This window comes from Magnolia sinica, chromosome 2 (genome assembly GCF_029962835.1).
Source record: "Magnolia sinica isolate HGM2019 chromosome 2, MsV1, whole genome shotgun sequence".
NCBI lineage: Eukaryota > Viridiplantae > Streptophyta > Magnoliopsida > Magnoliales > Magnoliaceae > Magnolia > Magnolia sinica.
In genome coordinates this window covers 7,767,617-7,788,767 of record NC_080574.1, presented here as the reverse complement: position 1 = coordinate 7,788,767, position 21,151 = coordinate 7,767,617, and the positions used below count along the sequence as shown (strand labels likewise).

Sequence of the window (21,151 nt, the reverse complement as noted above, 5' to 3'; positions counted from 1 at the left end):
CTCTTTTCATCCAGGTCTGTGTGACCTTATCAACAGGTTGGATGGTCAATAAATATTATGGTGGAAGTTAAAAGTTTTTAATGGTGGCCATTCAATATCCCCTGTTTCCTGTAGCGCGGTTCACCTTAAATTTGTTTTTGCTTATTTTTGAAAATGTATCTCCAAATAATTTGGAAAAACAGATGGACAGCGTTGTACAGAACCGAAGGGGAAGGCGACGTCGTTACTCGATAGCTTTTGCACGTCCCAGCATTTTGCATTTGGTACTAATCCAAACCATCCATTTGCTGGTTCATACCATCACGCGAAAGTTAGGCCCGTTCAGGCATTCACTCCTCAGGCGGGCCAAAATCCACCTCTAGAATTTAGCTGGTTTTTGTTTTTGTATTTGTTTTTTTTATAGTATCTGGCCAACTCAGTTCAAGATGGTGGGGGAGACACACCTCCTGGATGATAACATATTTAAATAGGATTAGTTTTTTAGTCTTTGAATGGTATACTAAAAAATAATGCATCGACTTTAATTAAAATTTCTCCGTTTGAATACTATGCATGTTGTGTTGAATATGGCAACAATATTTAACTTAAAGGTATAGCAGTTGGATGTAAAATTTACCTTTTTTATAAGAATCTTGATAAATAAATTTACATGACTCACTTTGAAAATTTCATTGAAAAAAATAAAAAGAATTTAATTTTTTAACTAAACAAATTTTTACTATTTAAAACAAGTGCCAATATATTAATATAAGTAGTTTAATTCCTTCATTCTGAATTTAAGGTTTCATAAATATGAAATAGACCACTATGCATATGTTCACGGCTATAATAATGATGGCTTAATTATTTTGTTATTAAGTGTGGATGACATACTATTTTTATAGATATCAATATAATACTACTGATTCATTAAAAAATTGTTCGGTTAAAAAATTTAATGTGAAAATTTTTGTACCATTCATTGGAGGATATAAAGCCAGTAAGATAATTATTTTCTTTTTGGTTAATTTACCACGGCGCTATCAAGAACTGATTTGTGTTTTTGAAATGGTAATGGGCTATTATTATCATTATTATTTTGAAAATGGCCACGCAGTAAATATACCGGTCTCGCCAAATCCGTTCTCCTGTTTTTTGGGCGCAGCTGTGTCCCGGTGGATATTATTAATATTAGGTCATAATGACTTTGGCCACGTCTTGTTCGCGTGTCACATCAGCACTTCATCCTCCCACGCAGTTCCCGTGCTGGGACGTTGCTTCGGTGGATCGAGGATCCACCAATGTTCGGTGGATCCCTGACTATGGAGCCAACAATAATGTATTTTTATTATATCCACGCCTTCCATGCGTTTCTTGAGATCATTTTAGGGCATAATTACAGAAACAACAGCATCCGTATCTCAGGTGGACCACAACGCAAGAAGCAGTGGTGATTGGCCATTAAACAATTAAACACTTCTTGCGGGCCACAAAAGTTTTGGATGAGTATAATATTTGTGTTGTCACTTCGTACAGTCAGTTTTGACCTTACCAACAGGTTTGATGGAAAATAAAAATTTCCGTAGCCCCCAAGAAGTTTTTAATGGTAAGCGTTCAATCAACACTGTTTCCTATGGTGTGGTCCAATGGAGATTTGGATCTAAGAATTTTTGACAAAATGCCTAACATGAGCTAGAGAGGAATGGATGGACGGAGTGGATATAATAAAAATAAGTCATAGTGGGCCCCACAGTCAGGGATCACCGAAGCATCAGTACCCCGTGCCGTATCGGTATGTTACCGTTTTCTAGTTACCTCTGTAACTACCACTCTGTTGACTTCCCTTCTCCAATGTCTCTCAAAATGTCTCCCCAACATTTCACTGATCTTTCGTGAAGAAAACGCCAAATTTCCAAAACCCTAACCCTAGTTTCAGAACCCTAGATCGGCAATGAATTCGAATTCCGCAAGATTGCTGCTCAGGAACCTCGTCCTCCACCGTCAAAACCGCATCAGCATCTGGTCCCACCAATCCAACGGCTACTCTTCCGTCTCCTTGATAAAGTCCCCCGAAACCCTAGGATCCAGAGAACCGAGGGATCTTTACTTCGCGATTTCCCCATGGAAGCGGATGCTGAGCTCAGCTTCTGCACCGCAGGCGGAATCGACGGCTGCGAAGGAGACACGGGAGGAAGTGAGGGAGATCTCGGTTTCGGATGGCGGGAAGGGAGATATTGGGAAGCGGCCGCCGGAAGCAGTCACAATTTCAAGCTATTGGGGCGTGGGCCCGCAAAAGGTGACAAGAGAGGACGGATCAGCTTGGCCCTGGAATTGCTTCATGGTAACTGAGGAATAGAGGAAAATTATTTATGTTTCTGATTAATTAATTAACGAGAAATGTTCGTATACAATGCTTTATTTCCCACCAAGATATAGCTGGTGTTGAACATCCTAGCCATGAAAAAGGTGGGCCACACCATAAGGGCCTGTTTGGCCGGACGGATCCCATGGGATTAGGAGGGATGGGATGGTAAAATCCCGGGATATGCCAAACGAGCCAAACAGACCCGGTGAACTTGTCCCGGGATATAGCAAACCCATGGAAACCACCATCATTACCTTAAAATCCATCCCATCCCTCCTAATCCCATTCAATTGTGCCTGGGGCGTGTTTGGACGGACGGATTGGAAGGGATTGGAAGGTAAAATCCCGGGATATGCCAAACGTGCCAAACAGGCTTGGTGAACTTGTCCCGGGATATAGCAATCCCATGGATCTTAAACCAATCCACTGACACCACCATCTTTACCTTAAAATCCATCCCATCCCTCCTAATCCCATGGGATCCGTCCGGCCAAACAGGCCCTAAAGATCTCCTGGGTGAAACTTGGCCAATCCACTAATTAGTTTGGCCCAACTGTTGATTCTGGCCCCGCTTTATGGGCGGACAATAGTGGTTCTCACTCACGCTGATCTTTATGATGCGGCACCCCGTTTCCATGACCTGGATGTTCTTGACATGTGACATGAGTTGCAGGAAAGAAAGTGGTACTTCTGAAAGTTTAATTGGCATACTACGTTGTATGGATAGGTTAATTAATCAATTGGATGCATGGATAAACAGTTCATGATCTTGACTGTTCATCAGGTGGATCCCATAATGGATGGACCACCATCTGCAAATTGGATGGAATGGGCAATCCTAACCATCTGATGTTGACCTTTTCATGCCCAGTGCTGATTGTTGCCAATATCCTTATCTAGCGCACTGCATCAGGTTGGACTCATGGGAACGTGGCATGGTTATCCATACCAACCCATTCATCTGGTGAGGATCTCCAAGGATTTGACCAAGGTAGAAAATTCACTGATCAAACAACCTTAACTGTTTGATGGTGAAATGGTTGGTAGAAATGATATTGGCATCAATCAACTTCCAACTAGAAAAGGTCCAATCAGATTGTTAGCATTGTCTGATTGTATGATCTGTGGATGGTAGTCCATCCGCATGGAACCCTCCTAGTGAGCGTCCTGGTGATGGACTATTGTGCCACTTTGCTTAGTTTGAATGCAGTGCACCAGATAAGGAACTTGGTGTTCTGTGTGCATGTCCCCAGGTAATAAATTATCAATTAGTTATCACTAAGGGCTCATGTTGATCTGTGTATTGGTCAATCTAGGATTGGACAATATATGCATTTTAAACTAACTTTTTGCACCAATACAGTTTTAAAATGCATGTCTTGGCCAATCCTGATTGACCAATACAAGGATCCGAGCTATAGGTGGCAACGTGCCGGGTGCCCGACCCTGTAGGGACAGGGTTTGTGTCCCTAAACTCGGCCCAAGGACTGGGCATGGGCTTGAAATCTAGGCCTGGTGTCAGGCCAGGGCTACTGATGAATGGCCTGGCCTGGCCTGGCCTGGCCCAATCATCAAGTAGGCCACCGATTAAAAAATAAGAAAAAGAAGAATGGGCTGTTTAAAGACACTTGTGAGTTGTTCCTGTTCACCACACATTTGGTTTAAAGGCACTCGTTGGGTCTGGGCCATGTTTCAGCGATTCGAACTATTTAGATGATGGGGCTCATTGTAACTGAAGGAGACCCAAAAAGAATAATAATAATAATAAATAAATAAATGAATCTTAGATCGGACTATTTTAAACATTTGATCATTCCTTATAGGCCAGTGCTAGGGCCTTTCAGCTGGATTAGGGCTAGGGCTAGGGCCAGCACCTGTCAGATGGATTAGGGCCAGGGCTGGACTAGGGCCAACCCTGGCCTGGCCCATTCCCACCCCTAATCTGAATGGATCCTGAGGGGCTATATTATGAAATGGTCTTTTACTCAGTTGATTTTAACCTGCTATTTGAAGACCATTGATCAAACTATTAGGATATTTAGTAGCATGACTTTGGGTTTATAGCCAACCTATTGTGGAGCCCATTGGATGAATGGTCTATTACAGGTCATACTGTGCATAAAGTAGTCTCATGATATCATTTCCTTAAATATTATTATCATTAGAGGAGTGATCACCTTCAACCGCTGCTGGTTAACCTATCCTACAACCCATTTTTACAAGCACTTTGCCATTAATAGTATCTAACATATTTTAGGGTAAAAGTGGAAGCAGAAATGGGTTGTATGACATGCAACCAGTGGTAGTGTGATCAGTTCTCTTAACTACTAATTGGGTCATCTTGTGTTCTTCCTTCTTTATCTTTGGTGATTCATTGTGAGAAAATTTTCAGACATTCAGTTCATTCGTCTTTGGTCGTATACCAGTTCCCAATCAAATAATGATTTCATTTTTGTTTTAAATGCTCAAAACTTGTCTTAAGATATATATATATATATATATATATATTAAAAACGAATGATCAGCATGATATTCTATCATTTTTTCTTTTAATCTCCCAGTTATCGTTCTTTTCTTAAATTCGATATGATAATTTTCTTGGACAGTTATCATTTTTATTTATTTTTTATTTTTTTTGTGAGTTCTGACAAATCTGTATTTCTGCTTTTTTTATCTATATTATCGCTGCTGCTGCTGCTGTTGTTTACTTTGTTTAAAAGATAATTGTTTTTTTTCTTAATCCTTCCTTTTTGTAATTCCTCTTAAAAGAATTTCCTTATCATCAAGCATGTCCCCTTGGTGATCAATTCTTGACATAAGTATTTCCTTTATTTTTGTACAGTTGGTTTAAAATTGGAGACAAAACACAAATATTGTTAAACTTTGTACTGACAGTTATGTTTGGAACTGGAAGAGGATTAACTTACACATGCATGCATACATATAAATGGCCGAAATTGGCATTTGGGTTTGAAAATTGGCTGCAAAATTAACTGATCTTGGGTTTTCTGTTGGGCATTTTTGTTTTCTTTTTTGTTGTTTTGTAGCCATGGGATGCTTATAAAGCTGATCTGGCAATTGATCTGACGAAGCACCATGTCCCAAAGACATTTCTGGACAAGTTCGCTTATAGGACGGTAAAGCTTCTTAGGATTCCAACAGACATATTTTTTCAGGTGGGTTTTTTCTTTATCCTTTTTACAGTTATGGTTATTGTTGTTTGATGAGATAGTTCAAATTGATCCCGATCAAGTCATTGTAATGCTTACGCATAGGGCAAGTTATTACACCAGTCTGATCCTTGTATAAGATTGTATCATGGATAAGAAAACATTTCAGGATATGTGCATGGCTTCCATCAGGATTCAGCCTTGTTACTGGCTCTTCATTGATAAATTTGACATTTTTGGATTGAGGATATGTTCTATCAGATAATTTATCGCCCTTTTTGGGAAACATCGGGGAAATGGTTGAATTTTTCAATAAAACTTCAGAAATTGTTAAAAAAGGCCTTAATACACACTTTTAAATCATAACATCTCAAAAAAGAAGTGCACATAATAGGTTTCCTTTGTATAGGGTTCTAAGCTATGCTTTGTCTGACTGAACTAATGCAATTATATTCAAATTGAATGCATAACATTTAGAGTGTATGTGATGATCATTTCATCAAACACTCCTAAGGCCTGTTTGGTTTTCCAATTACAATGGTAAATGACTATAAATGGGTAATGATTATTTACTCTTGTAATTGTGTGGTGAACTCACTTACATTTGACTACAATGATGATTTTGCTGCTTACATTTTGACTACAATGATGATTTTGTTACATTGTTTGTTTCGCCAAGAAATCATTGTAAAAAAAGTAGTTTTATAATGTGAAAATGTAATGATTAGAATTTACTTTAACTACTACTTTACAAGTGTATTTGACTCATGATTTACGAGCCATAATTCCTGTTTAAACAAAACTTGGAAATGATAATGATGGCTCATTTACTTTGCATTTCATAGGAAATTGGAAAACCAAACAGGCCCTAAGGACGTTTGTCAATTAGGTACATGAAATTGTTGTTTTTTTTTTTTTTTTGGAACATTTCTTGTACCTAATTTCATGTAATTAGGTACATGAAATTGTTTGATCAAAATGTTTCCATTTTACACTTAATTGCAATATTGGGTTCTACAATTTAATTGACACACTGAGCTATTGGATCAGGCCATCCGCCGTAACTGGTTCTCATTTTTAGTGTGCCTATGTTTGTTCCATTGAATAACAAATTTCTTTTCAATCATTAGAACTTGCTCAAACCGAAAGGTGCTTAACAACTGGCACTGCAGACTAGTGGACTTTTTGTCTAGGTTGTGGTACTCATACTGCCTCTCTGCATGGCACTGAAAGGTCTTGAATCAATGAGGTGTATTTAGAATGAATGTGCCATTTTTTAACTGGAGAATGTCGATTGCGCCATCTTTGGAACTCAAAACGCCACGGTTGTTGCAAAGATAAATGAGGACCAGTGCAATAATCTTTTAACTAGCAAACTAAGAAGGTAGATCTCTCCGTATAATGAAACCATCTCTAGAAATTGTCAAAATGGCTATGAGTTTGAGAGTAATTATGGTTTTTCTTCTCATCATGTTCGTATTCTGAGAGAGGATGAACATATGGACATGTCTTACACACTTAACAGCATAACACCATCTTTTTCTATCCTGTTGTTTCTCCTACAATGACATTTGATGAGACTTCTCTCAAAGAGAAACCTTTCAACCAAGAGTTTAATAATGCTGAGGGACCATCCACCTTTAAATGTGGCTGGATAGTTTAAGAGGAATATAAGATGAGATAATCATCTGTCTTTGGTTCATGAATTTATACCAAGTCAAGAGATATGATTTACTACACTGAACTAGCACTTGATCATCCAACCTCGTCAAAAGAACAGGTCTTCATGTTAGGAGGAGCGTCATAGTTTTGTGAAGAATGTTGCTGCACTTATACTCATCAATCTAATAGAATGCTTATTCTTATTTGATTTGACTCCTCTAACAAATCATGTGATGCGGGATACATGATTTAATGCCAGCATGCAATGTGAAGATTATGAAAGAGTCCATAAAGTAATTCAATTAACAAAAGATGCTAACCAATCAATTGATTAAGAGTAAACAATAGGAAATAAATCTGATTTAACCTAAATCACATGCCCACATGCTAAGAAATCACATAAATCAATTAAAACTAGGGCCGATGGAAGGATAAAACTTCCAATTTAGCACAGGCACGTTCCACACTCAATGGACAGATTTGTAGGTTTTATGATTAGGGTTAGGAAGGGGAAAATCTGAAATTAGGAAAATTAGGATTTATGGGAATTGGAGATTTTGGAATTAAAGTTTTTAGAAATTGGGAAAAAGAGGAAATTGAAGATCTAAGGTTTAGGAGGTTGTAATGAGAAGAAAAAGAGGAAGACAAGAGAAGAAGAATAATACCTTTTGAAGAAGAAAGAGGAAGGATGTAAGACGAAGAAGACCTTAGAGAATCCACCACCGAACAAGCTTCTACCCTTCCACAATTTAATTGGAAGGGAGGATTTATTTATTTATTTATTTATTTTTTATATTTTTTTTAAACTCTAGAAAATAAGGAGGAAAATTTCTTCACACAAGAGAGCTCCACTCTTTTTTTTTTTTCTTCGTAATAACACCATTAGGGTTGGAACTCCACCCCCCGTGCTTTTATAATTAAAAATTCGGAATTAAATCTAGCATAATTACAACTATGCCAAGTGGCCCATCATCCAAAATAAGAAAACTAAAACATATAGTATCAATCTCAATCATCAAATAACTCCTAAAAATAACAAAAACCATAAAGAAAGCAAGATTAGAGTCCAAGGGGCCCAGATCTAAAAGATCTAGTGGCCTGATGGATTGATCGATAAGATCCAACGGTCGGATCGACACGAAATATAAATCTTATGACTAAAATAGTCTCCTAAGCAGCCCACATGCATCATCCCAAAGTGGAGTCTTCCTGATGCACGTCCAATGCACGTGGAGTCTTTAAAATGGCCTGTCGGGCCCCATCTGGAACTCGTCTCCCATCCACAAAGAAAGTTGCGCTGATGTGAGTGGTCGTCTCTGTCTTTGGTATATCCGAGTAGGTCTTCCGATGTCCCGATCAATTCCCCTCGGCTGAGGAGATTTCCTCTGGCGAAATAAAGCTGCAGTGATGCTCGAGGAGATCCGGGTATCGTCGCTGAAACTTTGACTCTGTGATCCACATACTGTCTGATTTTAGTATGCCCTTCAACTTGGCAAGGTACTCCTGGTAACTGCCATGTCGTGTGGAAACCACTTCTTCATCTAAGATATCCTTCATCTCCTCTCTTCTCATAGATATGGATGGTATGGATGGTAAAGGTTGAGAAGAGGGGTCAGGTAATGGCCGTGGGTTTTGGGACAGGTCAGGGGTATCATCATCAAAGTTCATGTGAGGGTTAGGGGAATGTCCATGAAACAGTACAAGATCTTCCACATTAAATGTGAAACTGATACCCATGTTAGGTGGAAGATCTATCAAGTAAGCATTTAAACCCAGTCTTTTCAAGATTTTATATGGTCCAGCGCTATGGGCTTGTAATTTTTTTTATGGTTCTCTGCGGAAACCTTTTTGGACATATTTTAATCATGACTTCATCACCCATAACAAACTCTTTAAACCTATGGTGTGAGTCAACAATCATTTTGTATGTTTCACTACTTATATTGATTCTTTTTTTAATCTCCACATGCAAGTTATGCTTATGTTGTGTAGATGCATATGCAAACTCTGAAGGCCTATAGATCACAGACATGGGTATGCAATTTATAGGGGTCCTAGGCTCATTTACTTGTGTTTCCAAATCCGCTTCCTCTCCAGGACTCATTTGATCGTGATGAAGGTTTGTTAGAGTCAATGCGTGAATGTCTCGCACGGGTGTAAACTCATCTGGTATGGCCCCTGGAATAATAGCGCTGGACTCCTCCAATATCGAACTCACCTTAAATGGTAACTCTACACTACCCTCAGGTGTAACCTCAAGTGGCATCTCCATAATAACCTTAGGTGTGACTTCACTTACCACGTGGGCATACAACGTCAAATCAATTTTAGTCTCTCTTTCAGACTCTTTGGCATTAACTATAGGAAGAGACTCAAGCTGGAGTTTCGTCACATCTTCAGGACCACATGTCTTGACGTCCTCCTTTTTGAGGATATTTTTGGGCGGGAGAAACTTCAAGACAATCCTTTTGCCTCCATACAGAAATGAACACGTATTCGAGCAACTGAATAGTGTTGTGTCTATGTCATACAACCAAGGCCTGCCCAAAATGATGTGGCCTATATCCATAGGCAAAACATCACATCATAACATGTCCATATAGGAACAAAATTGGATGAGAATGAGACAACGCTAAGAAACCGGAATTGAAGATGCATCAACCCATGAGACTCGATAGGGCTGAGGGTGAGGAACGACTAGCATACCTAAGCGGTTCACGGTGCGAGCAGATACCACATTAATGCAACTGCCATTATCAATGATCACCTTGCAGTTTTTGCTACAACATTTGGCATAAGTGTGGAAAATTGAATCCCTACACCAATCATCACTTTCTACAATTTGGCTTAAGGCGCGGCTAATAATTGCAAGTGGCACAGTCTCAACTTGATCCCTGACTTGTGATTGGACATCTTCTCGAATGTCGGGGTTTGCCCCAAGGGAGGCTTCAAGCCCATTGACACGTGCATTGATCACGGTCAATTGAGTTGTGGTGGTCGTATTGTGCGCTTCAATAGCCGTCAGACGGTTGTTGATAGCGTTAAGAGCCTCGTCAATTTGCTATAGATTCATGGTGGGATGTAGGCCAAAACCACGTCCTGAACGAGTGGGCATACATGTGGACACTCTAAAGGAAACCCTAGGTCTTAGGACAATGTGATGACAATGATAGTACTCACCTAGAGATCACTCTAAACACACTAACCAGAAAATTCAGCAAGTTGCTATTCTCAAATCTTACGTTGAAAATTCAGCAAGATAGTAATCTTGGGGTGCCAAACTGAAAATTCAGCACGGATGTAATCCGAATATTGCAAGTTAAAAATTCAGTATTGTGACAACCTGAAATTACTATGCTGAAATTTCAGCAATGGTATAAGTGGGGATGCAAACTGAAAATTCAGCAATAAGATACTCCAACAAAAATTCGGCAATATGATCCTATATGCAATGCATACTCTACTAACCTTAGATGTGACTCTAACCTAGATGCAACACAAAAATCTTATGCTAAACCTATGGTCTCTGATACCAAGTTTGATGCAGGACACATGATTTGATGCTAGCATTAAATCATGCGTCCTGCATCATCATGGACCCCATATCTTTAGTCTTTGGTTTGTTTCTTTTTAAGGCAGACTACAATCCATTGGAAGGCTACTCTCTCTCTCTTTGGAGAAGTAACATATATTATATTGAAGAAGGTAACGATACATGATGATGGTGATAAAAAAGAGGGAAGAAATTCATTTACAAATAGGGAAGATTTCCAATACAAAAGAGGGATGTAATAGATATTATATTGTGTTGGTTCTTTGCTTCCTTGTACCTGAATAATTGTGTTTTCCTCTAGCAATGTTGTGTTTTGTCCATAAGAAGGTTTTCATTTATTGTTTATCACACACGCAAAGTTTTCCATATCTTTATCGCGTAATGTATCTGTTCCCAAGGATGCGATATGTAACACGATACCGATATTTCAAACATTGCTTACCTGTGCAATACTTCCCGTTAACCTCACAGCACATGGTTGGCCATTAAGAAGAAGACTCTTGAATAACATTCAGTTGTGACTCATGATATCTAAGGAGTTAAATCCCATGGATTTGAAACCCCCAGTTACTTTATGGTGCCAAACATATCTGGGGATTTGAAATCCCCCCAAATCCATGGTGCCAAACGACCCCTAAATAATTCCAAGCAATCCAAATACAAGCTCCCAAAAGGAAGGTTTGGATTCTAGTGCATTCCAATTACAAGCTGCTAAACACCACTGAGGATTTGGAGTCACCTTGATTCCAGTGTAAGTGAGATTTGGATTTCAATGCATTCCAAATACAAGCTCTCAACGAGCCCTAAGAAAACACATTTCTCAGGATTAAGATGGTCAAGACCGCAGACAATGTTGTGTCGAGCTATTGACTATGTGAAATGGGCCAGGCTTTTATAGGTAGGTTTTGAAAATTTGCCTGAGTTTTTTTTTTTTTTAAATTTATTATTATTATTTTTTTATTATGCCTGGGATTCATCTTATCTTTAACATTCATATTGCTTTACATCTTGCGGCAGGTTTGAGGCATTACATGTATGTTTATGAATGGGTGCATGTAGTTGTGGTTTGTCTCTCTTTTTTTACTTGTAAAGGTAACATTGATCATTTTACTTCTTCATAACATCAAGCACTACCACCAGGTGTTACATTAGCAGTGTCAAATTTGTAATTCAGATTTTCTTGGTAAAACATGTTTTTCAATTTTCCTGTCTCCATTATAGGTATGTACAGTTCTCATAGAATCACTGGAAATATTTTGATCTATTATGTTATACTCATTTTCTCTTCTCAACCTACCTGGAGGATGATCATCCTTGTCGCATTATATGGGTGCTGTTGCTATGATGCTGATTCTTGATGACTGAATTGTTGTGGTGCAGAGGAGATATGGATGTCGTGCAATGATGCTCGAAACAGTAGCTGCTGTTCCGGGAATGGTGGGAGGAATGTTACTGCACCTCAAGTCTCTCCGCAAGTTCCAACAAAGTGGTGGTTGGATCAAGGCCTTGCTAGAAGAAGCAGAGAACGAGAGGATGCACCTGATGACTATGGTGGAGATAGTGCAGCCAAGATGGTATGAGAGGTTGCTGGTTCTCACTGTCCAGGGAGTCTTCTTCAACGCCTTCTTCGTTCTCTATCTGCTATCTCCTAAGCTGGCTCATAGGATTGTTGGTTATCTTGAGGAGGAAGCCATACATTCATACACTGAGTTCTTGAAGGATATTGACAGCGGAGCGATAGAAAATATTCCAGCTCCTGCTATTGCTATAGACTATTGGAGGCTACCGAAGGATGCGACGTTGAAGGATGTTGTGATTGTGATAAGAGCTGATGAAGCACACCATCGAGATGTCAACCACTTCGCTTCTGTGAGTATCAGCTGTTTCCTGTTCGCATACTTTCCTTTTTTTCTTTTTTCCATTTCTTTTTTCTTTTTCCTTTTTTTTTTTCCTTCTATTTTTGTTGAAGGGATGCCACTTGTGCATAGCATATTTTTAGGGACGTATTCTACGTTCTTCAAACAACCATAACACTGAAATTTTTTCTCACATTGGCAGCACTCTCTCCTTTTTTAAAAAATAAAAATAAAAATTATTTGATAGCAGGACAGCAGACCTCTCATCATAGTTGTGAATGCTCATTCTGTTATGGTTGCTGCTCCAGCTGCTGATTTGGCAGAGTGATTTTTTAGGGATTGTATTTTATCCATGTGCACAAAATCTTGCAAGTGCCTTGGACGAGCAATGACTCTCGAAATGATTCTCAAGAATAACTTCCAATGTTTTATGAAATTGTTGGAGTGCCCTATATATTGACCATATTGGAATTTCCGAAAGCTAAATGGAAAAAAGTGAAAAGGATGTTTTCAAAAGACTGTATGTGGGGTTGAGCCCATAGTTTAGTGGTAGACAATGTGTGTTTCAACATTGAGGTCTTGTGTTCGATCCTGGTTACCTACCAAAAAAGAAAGCAAGAAAAAAGAAAAAAGTATTGGTGACGATGACGACGACGACGACGACGACATAGTGGTGACGTCGCGAGGTCGTGACGGTCACACAACTATGTCGATGACCAGAAAGAACAAACGTGTTGACGTTGTATCGAAGGATAATCTGGCTCTCGCCAGATTAAAAGGGAAGGGACTCCTATTAGAAGTGTGTGAGGCACTTAGTAAGGATGAGAGGGAGTGGAACCTGGTCGAACCAAGAAGACGGAATCGGAACACGGTGGGCAATAGTCGCAGTACATACGCATCATATCCCACTCTCTACATTAAAGGATATCCTCATGGTTGGGTTCCTATCAATCTAGAGAAAATTTTTGGGCGGGCGGGAGCTGTTATGGATCTAGTCATGCCTAGAGACAGAGAGAGCGGTGCTTATCGTGGCTTCGCTCTAATTCGCATGAGTAGCGAAGCTGAACTGGCCAGGGCGGTGGCCATGCTGCATAGAGTCAGCTACGATGGAAAAAAAATGCTGGTTCAAAGGGCTCATTTCGGTCCAAAAACTTTACCCGCCTCAACTAACTTGAAGCGGCCCTCCCCACGAACTTCCAAACCCTTAGATCATCAAAACATCCCCCCAGGTCTGGTTAATCCGCCTCATGTTCGCTCGGAGGATCATTCTTTCAGAGATGTTTTGTTACATGGCCCAAATGGAATTGCCTTAGATGATCGGATGCCGGATGCGATCCCGAAGGCCCCGATGAACTCTGACGGTAATGACGTCTCAGACGAGCTATTGGATTACACTGTCACAATGGATCAGGAGATTTTCGACAAAAATCAAACAGAATTGGCTAAATCTATGGTGATCTTAACAAGAGAGGGTCCATTGATATCGGCAGTCAAGGAATGGATTAGAGATTGTACAGGCTTCCAATACGGAAACTCTGATATTAAGCCCTTTGGTTATAATGCTCTTTGGGTTAGAGTTTGTCCAGGCCTCAATCTAGATATGTTAACAATGGTTGGACAATTGCATGCCTCTGGTCCGGTCATAAAAATCATGGCGTGGATGAATTTTCCATCTTTGGTAAAGAAAACATCTGGATTCTCATCTGGGACATCCCAATGGAGTGTTGGGATGACGATTTCCTCATTAAAGCAGCATCTCGCCGGGGATTTATTCTAGAAATCGACACTAAGACTCAGCTGGGGGTGGAACTTGGTGTTATCAGGGCTCGGGTGAGAAGAAAGAAAGGTTCCGCTTTCCCGACCCACGTTCGCGTCAAGGTGGACAACCGGACCATCCTGCTTCCAGTTCAGAAGGAACATCCAGAATCGATTCAACCCAGATGGGGAGATGTGTGGAGTTCTAGGGAAACGGCGAGTCCTCTCCCCGTGCAGACGCAGGAGAGATCGAGGGAAGGAGTACAGGCCCCATTCTCCACCGGACTACCGGTGCATCGGGCTGCCAGTTCACCTGTAGCTATCATCAATCAAGACAACGTACAACTTTTCCAGGGGGTACGTGGCAACTTCTCCTCTGCTCCCGCGTCACGCCTGCCAGACGATATCTCTGGTTACGGTGGGAAGACTTCGATGATGCTGGAGATCGCAACACGTGTCTCGGAGTCAGAAGCTCCTGCTTGGATGGAGGAGCCTTCTCCTCATCGGACGTCGATCGTGCAGACACGTGGCCTCTCGTATCATCAGAATCCGAGAGCTATTAATGACGACGCTGCGTCTGCTGCAGGATCTTGACGTGTGTCGCCCAATTTCACTGTCGACGGTTGCAGGACCATCCACATGGACGAGCGGACGTGTTCTCCAAGGTTGACGTCCCTAATCGATTTAGGGTTTGTCGAAGTGGGTCCGTTCTCGACCCGAATTCGGCTCTCCTAGCAAATGAGGCTCGATTAAAGTACGCGAACCCGTCCCTATCAATCCTAACCCTAATCTTTATCCACACCAGACCCTCAGACCCGATCTTCCTCAAGCCACTACCTGCACCCAAACTCATTCTCTCGTCCTAATGCCCTCTTCCCGTAATCTTCCTCGTTCGGCTTTGGGCGATGACACCTCAAGAGGAGATATGTCAGAAAACCTGCTATTCGAATCCTATTCCGCATCATCCGTCCCTTCATCTCCAGCTAACTCCGCGTCCCAGAGCAGGGATTGAGCAGATCTGGGCCCCCTAACCTTGTTTCAAGAGGAGATTTCCAGCGATGTGATAATCGTAGAACCTCTACAGATGTGCGTAGAGTTTCCACATCAGCAACAGGAAGACAACTTGGCGGGGTCAGCTGAAGGCAAAAGTAGAGATGAAATTTTTGAAGAAATCCGAAACAAAAAATGGATCAGAGATGCAATGGGTTGCGTGGGTCGTTTGTTGGGCCTCTCGTTCGGTACAGAACAGAAGATTATTCTGGCCTCTTCCAATTCATCGAGAACAGGGGCAGACCCCTCCCTTCGACTAAGACCCCTGCCAAACAAGTAACCCGGTCTGTTAGCAACAGAGAGCTTCTCAGGCTTCAACCTTCTCCAGCTTCAGCCTCTATGTCTACTGCTAGACGTGGACGGAAGGGTACTTGGGGCAGCTCAGTTCCCCAATGATCATTCTCTCTTGGAACGTTAGGGGTGTCGGCTCCAAGTAGAAGCGGAGTTTGATCAAACGATCTATCAGGAGAAAGAATCCGGATGTCATTTGCCTTCAGGAAACTAAAGTTCCATTGTTTTCTGAAAGTCTTCTGGGCACGCTTTGGGGAGCTCAGGACGAGAAGTTCGTGTCTTTAGATGCCGTTGGTTCCTCGGGCGGCATCCTTATTGCTTGGAAGTCCTCCAAGTGGGACTTGCAGAGCTCGTTGACGGGGACCTTTTCGCAAGCGGTCATTCTCCAAGATAAGTTCTCCAATCTCCGTTGTATAATTATCTCTGTTTACGGTCCTAATGATGACTCTTTAAGGCTTAAATTTTGGGACGAGTTGACTGCCATTAGACAGTCCTTTTCAGGCCCGTTTTGTTTCGTGGGTAACTTCAACGTGATTCGTTTTGTGGAGGAGCATTCTCGTAAAAGGAGAACAAGCCATGCTATGCAATCCTTCTTCGATTGGATTCAGGATCAGGAGCTCGTGGATCTTCCTCTGGCAGGTGCCAAATTTACATGGTCTAGCGGACGAAAATCTCAGATTCAGTCGAGACTAGACAGGTTTCTCTTATCCACGGATTGGATTGAGGAATTCCCCTCAGTTAATCAGATTGCCCTTCCTAAAACGACATCTAATCACTACCATATCCTTCTCTCGGTGGTTGATGTAAATTGGGGTCCCAAACCATTCAAATTCAACTCCGCTTGGCTCGGCATTGACGGATTCAAGCAGAAAATAGTGGAGTGGTGGCCCTCTCCCAAGGTGGATGGCTTCGCTGGTCATAGGTTGATTTGCAAACTCAGATTCCTTGAGGAGAAGATTAAAGAATGGAAGGAAGAAGAATATCGGAAGAAAGAGTTCGAGACAGAAGCTTTATTTGCAGAATTGCAACAGATCGACTCTACTATTGAAGGCAAAGACCTCCCAATGGATGTTCTATCCAGACGCATTTAGATCATTTAATACTTGTCATCCAGAACCCTTGAAGATGAACTATCTTGGAAGCTAAAATCAAGGGCTAGGTGGATTTCGGAAGGTGACAAAAACACTAAATGTTTTCACAGCTTAGCCAACATGAGGGCTCGGGCAAAAGACATCCTTAGCATCACTATAGACGGTAGACAGGTTGACGATAGAGATGAGATATCTGAAATAGCAGTGGCTCACTTCAGATCCGTTCTTTCCTCCGAGGGATGATCCAGATCTCGATTGGACGGGATCCCTTTCAGTCACTTTTGAGGTCGGATGCGGATCTTCTGGAGGCTCTGTTCTCGGAAGAGGAAGCAAAAGCGGCTATAGACGCGATGGAAGGTGACAAATCTCCAGGGCCTGATGGGTTTCCCATCACCTTCTTTCAAACATTCTGGGACAGTGTTCGTCCAGATGTCATGAATTTCCTAAATGAATTCCACTCCAGGGGTAAGTTATCTAAGGGTATTAGTGCCTCATTCATTGCCCTCATCCCCAAAGTAGTTGGCACAAACTCGTTTTCAGATTTCAGGCTCATTAGTTTGATTGGCAGTCCGTACAAAATTCTGGCCACTAGATTATCGACGGTAATGGGGAAGCTGAACTCGAAGTATTAGAATGCCTTTATAAGGGGCAGACAGATAATTGACGGCGCTCTGATAGCTAATGAAGTTCTTCACACTTGTCACAGGTCGGGGAAGAAAAGCATATTTTGCAAGCTTGACATTGAGAAGGCTTATGACCATGTGGACTGGGGGTTCTTACACTACATGCTTCTCCGTATGGGTTTCGGAGAAAAATGGAGGAAGTGGATTAAGACATGTGTCGAATCGGCTCATTTTTCGGTCCTTCTCAATGGTGTTCCGAAAGGCTTCTTCCCCAGTACGAGGGGTCTTCGTCAAGGTGATCCTCTCTCTCCTCTTCTCTTTCTTATGATTGGTGAGGCCCTCTCTCAAATGCTGCTTGAGGGTCAAAGCGTTGGGTTCTTCCGTGGGATTTCAATGGCAGGTGTTCTTATGCCAATATCCCATATTCAATTCGCTGACGACACTCTCATCATGGTTGAAGCGGATACTGAAGCCATCAACAATCTCCACACGACTCTTAGATGCTTCGAGACAGTTTCAGGACTGAAAATGTTTTTGGGTTTAATATATTGGATCAGGACCTATCCACATTCGCTGATTCCCTGGGCTGCATGTTTGCTCTGCTTTCGATGTCGTTTGTTGGGTTGCCGCTCGCTATTGGTTGCCCCCCGATATCGATGTGGGATAAGGTAGTGGACAAATTTCAAAAGATACTGGCCAGTTGGAAATGTAGGTACTTGTCCATGGGGGGCAAGCTCACCCTTATAAAAGCTGCCTTATCCAACATCCCTATTTATTTCATGTCTCTTCTTAAATGCCCGCCTTCAGTTCTGCTTCGGATCAATAAGTTGAGAAGAGATTTTTTATGGTGCGGCAAGGATAATCAGAAGAAATTTCATCTCCTGGATTGGCAAGAAGTTTGCAGCGATTTCCAGGATGGTGGTGCGAGTATCAAAAAGCTGAAGGTCATGAATAGGGCCCTCTTGGGTAAATGGTCTTGGAGGTTGTGATCGGAACCGGATGCCTTATGGTGTAGTGTTGTCAAAGGAAAATACGGGTCTTCCCTGGGGGGGATGGTGGACAAAGGATTCTTCAATTTACAGAGCTTCACACATTTGGAGAGGTATTCTTCGTTCCAAAAAAGCTGTTGTTGAGAACATTGGTTTTGATTTGGGGAACAGCTCTGCGATTCGTTTCTGGGAAGACCAGCAGGGGGAGATGAGACTGAAGGATAGATTCCCATCTATTTACCACCTCGCCGTTAACAAGGAAAGTCCTGTCGCCAGCTTCTATTCTCACTTCGTTTCAGGCATTGTTTGGGACATTATTTGTTGCAGAAATCTTCACGATTGAGAGGTTAGTGATTATGCCGATTTACTCGATTGTCTTTCTAGTATGTCCCCGATCCAGGCGGAGCTTGGTAGAATCACCTGGACGAGGGATAAATCATCCCGCTTCTCGGTTAAGTATCTGTACGCTGTTCTTGACCCCATTTCCTCCCCTGCATCCCTGGCCTCTCCTTTTATTTGGAAATATCCTGCCCTATATATTGACCATATTGGAATTTCTGAAAGCTAAATGGAAAAAAGTGAAAAGTATGTTTTCAAAAGGCTGTATGTGTGGTTGAGCCCATAGCTTAGTGGTAGACAATGTGTATTTCAACATTGAGGTCTTGTGTTCGATCCTGGTTACCTACCAAAAAAGAAAGCAAGAAAAAAAGAAAAGAATAAGAAAAGAAAAGGATCATGTGAATTCAGGCCCTGGCCTGGGCGTGGCTCTTGGGTCCACTGTATTTATTTTTCAGGGCTAAGATCAGGTCCAGCTCAGCCAAGGGGCATATAGATGACCTAGAGCTTGGATAGGCTGCCCTAGCCAAGAATCAAGAATTTTGAGATTGTGATCTGAGAATATCAACTTTTGATAGTTTATTCCTGTAATCTGGACTGCTGCAACTAGTTTAAAGCAAAATAGTGAACATGTCAAATCAGCTAGTATTTGGTTTTGTTCATCTCGTTACACCATGCATGGCTTTTTGTCATATCTTGGAACATACATATGCTTATTATATCTTTTAATCTTTTGAGTAAAATGTAGGTGGATGTTCATATCTGACATTACCGGTATATTAGTTCTGTGCATATTCTTGGATCTATGTTCTCGCATTTCACTGATGCCTATTGATGTCTTTTGCGATGATCAGGACATTCAATTTCAGGGGAAGGAATTGAGGGAAGCTCCAGCTCCTATTGGGTACCATTGATTTGTTTCTTTTTTCATGTAAATGTATGGTAGCGTTGCTCTTCTGAACATGAAAAAGAATAAGTGTTATGTTTGCATTAATGGGTCTCAGATATATTTGATTCGAACGAGAGGAATATCTCACCCTGTGAGAGAACCAACAAATGGATGGATAGTAATGTCCGGTTACACAGTAAGAGAATGTGAAATTACTCCTTTTAGTAGTAGAGACTCTACACACCAGTATCTACTGTGTTCAAAGACATTGTTTTTGTATAATATCATCTCCTTGGGTTGGTAACTTTGTCTACTCTCCCAAAAGAAGAAGAAAAGAAAGTATGGATATGCTTGATGAATTGCTCCAGCGACACCATAGTTTATTTGTTATCTTAAATTAACAAAAAAAAAGGATGACTTGAGCTTAATTCAAGGGCATGTCTGCCTTGCGGTAATACATCTTGATTTTGATTAGAGCTGGGCATTGAGTCGAGTCGGACCGAGTTAGGACTGACCTAACTTGACTTGGTTTTGAAATAGACTTGACCCGAACTCGACCCGACTTGGTACCGAGTCCTGCATGCCTGAACCAATCCGAGTCTGGGTCTGGCCTGGACTAACCCGGACCGAGTCTGACCCAGTCACAGGAGTCGAGTCGGGTCGAGTCAGCAACGAGTCGGGTCAGGTGCAGCCGGTATCTGCAGGCTGAAATCACAGCTTAGAACATAGGTGCATTTGCTGGAATTGCAGCCTCTCTATCAGCTACACGGCATCTCAGATCTGAAACATCAAATTTTTTTTTTTTAATGTATGAGTCAGGTTTCAGATTGAGTCCAGTCAGTACCGAGTCGGATTTCGGGTCGAGTTACTGGGTGACCCCAACTTGACTTGGTTTGAGTTTGGACTGGACTAACTCGGTTCGGATCGACTCACCCACTTGGTTTGGGTCGAGTCGGGTCTGAACGAGTCGGACAAGTCAAGTCTACTAAGTTGAGTTGTCCCGTCCCTACCTCTTATTTCGTTCATTGAAAAAAATAAATGATGGAACCTCCGTATCAAAGGTGCCATCAGGTAGTGAAATTGATTCATTTCACTTCAAACTATTCTGCAAGACAACAGAGAAAAGAAATTGGATGGAGCTGTTTGGATATATAGAAAACTGTCACCCCGGTGGCATGATTATTACATTGGTCTACCGTAGCAGTTCTGTAGCATAAGAAATCAGAAATAAGGTGGATATTGTTGAATAAAATTGAGATCTCCACTTGTTTCCAAATAAGATCATTGATTTTGGAACTGTGAATATGAAAATTAAATTTATTTTACATTATAATTACAATTTTGGTTTCCACGCCTTGCACTCTCTGTGTCCAAACATGCTTGATTGCGCAGAGGCATGGCCGAATATTTCGGGATCTACATCCATCTAAATTTCAACAATGCACACAGGCGCTGACATGAAACTTTAGATTGTTTTCCCTCAGAAAAAGTTATACTTCAGTTGATCAGATATTCAAATGATTTGAGAGAGAGAGGCAAGGG

At 41.4% G+C, this 21,151-nt stretch overlaps 1 protein-coding gene across 1 annotated transcript; it reads left to right on the top strand.

The window, feature by feature from the left end:
* The first annotated feature begins 1,806 nt into the window (after positions 1-1,806).
* Positions 1,807-19,913, top strand: LOC131233551 (ubiquinol oxidase, mitochondrial-like). Its single transcript, XM_058230310.1, has 4 exons — positions 1,807-2,320; positions 5,392-5,520; positions 12,110-12,598; positions 19,575-19,913. The coding sequence occupies exons 1-4, from the start codon at positions 1,931-1,933 to the stop codon at positions 19,632-19,634; spliced, it is 1,068 nt and encodes a 355-aa protein (XP_058086293.1). The 5' UTR covers positions 1,807-1,930; the 3' UTR covers positions 19,635-19,913.
* The last annotated feature ends 1,238 nt before the right edge of the window (positions 19,914-21,151 follow it).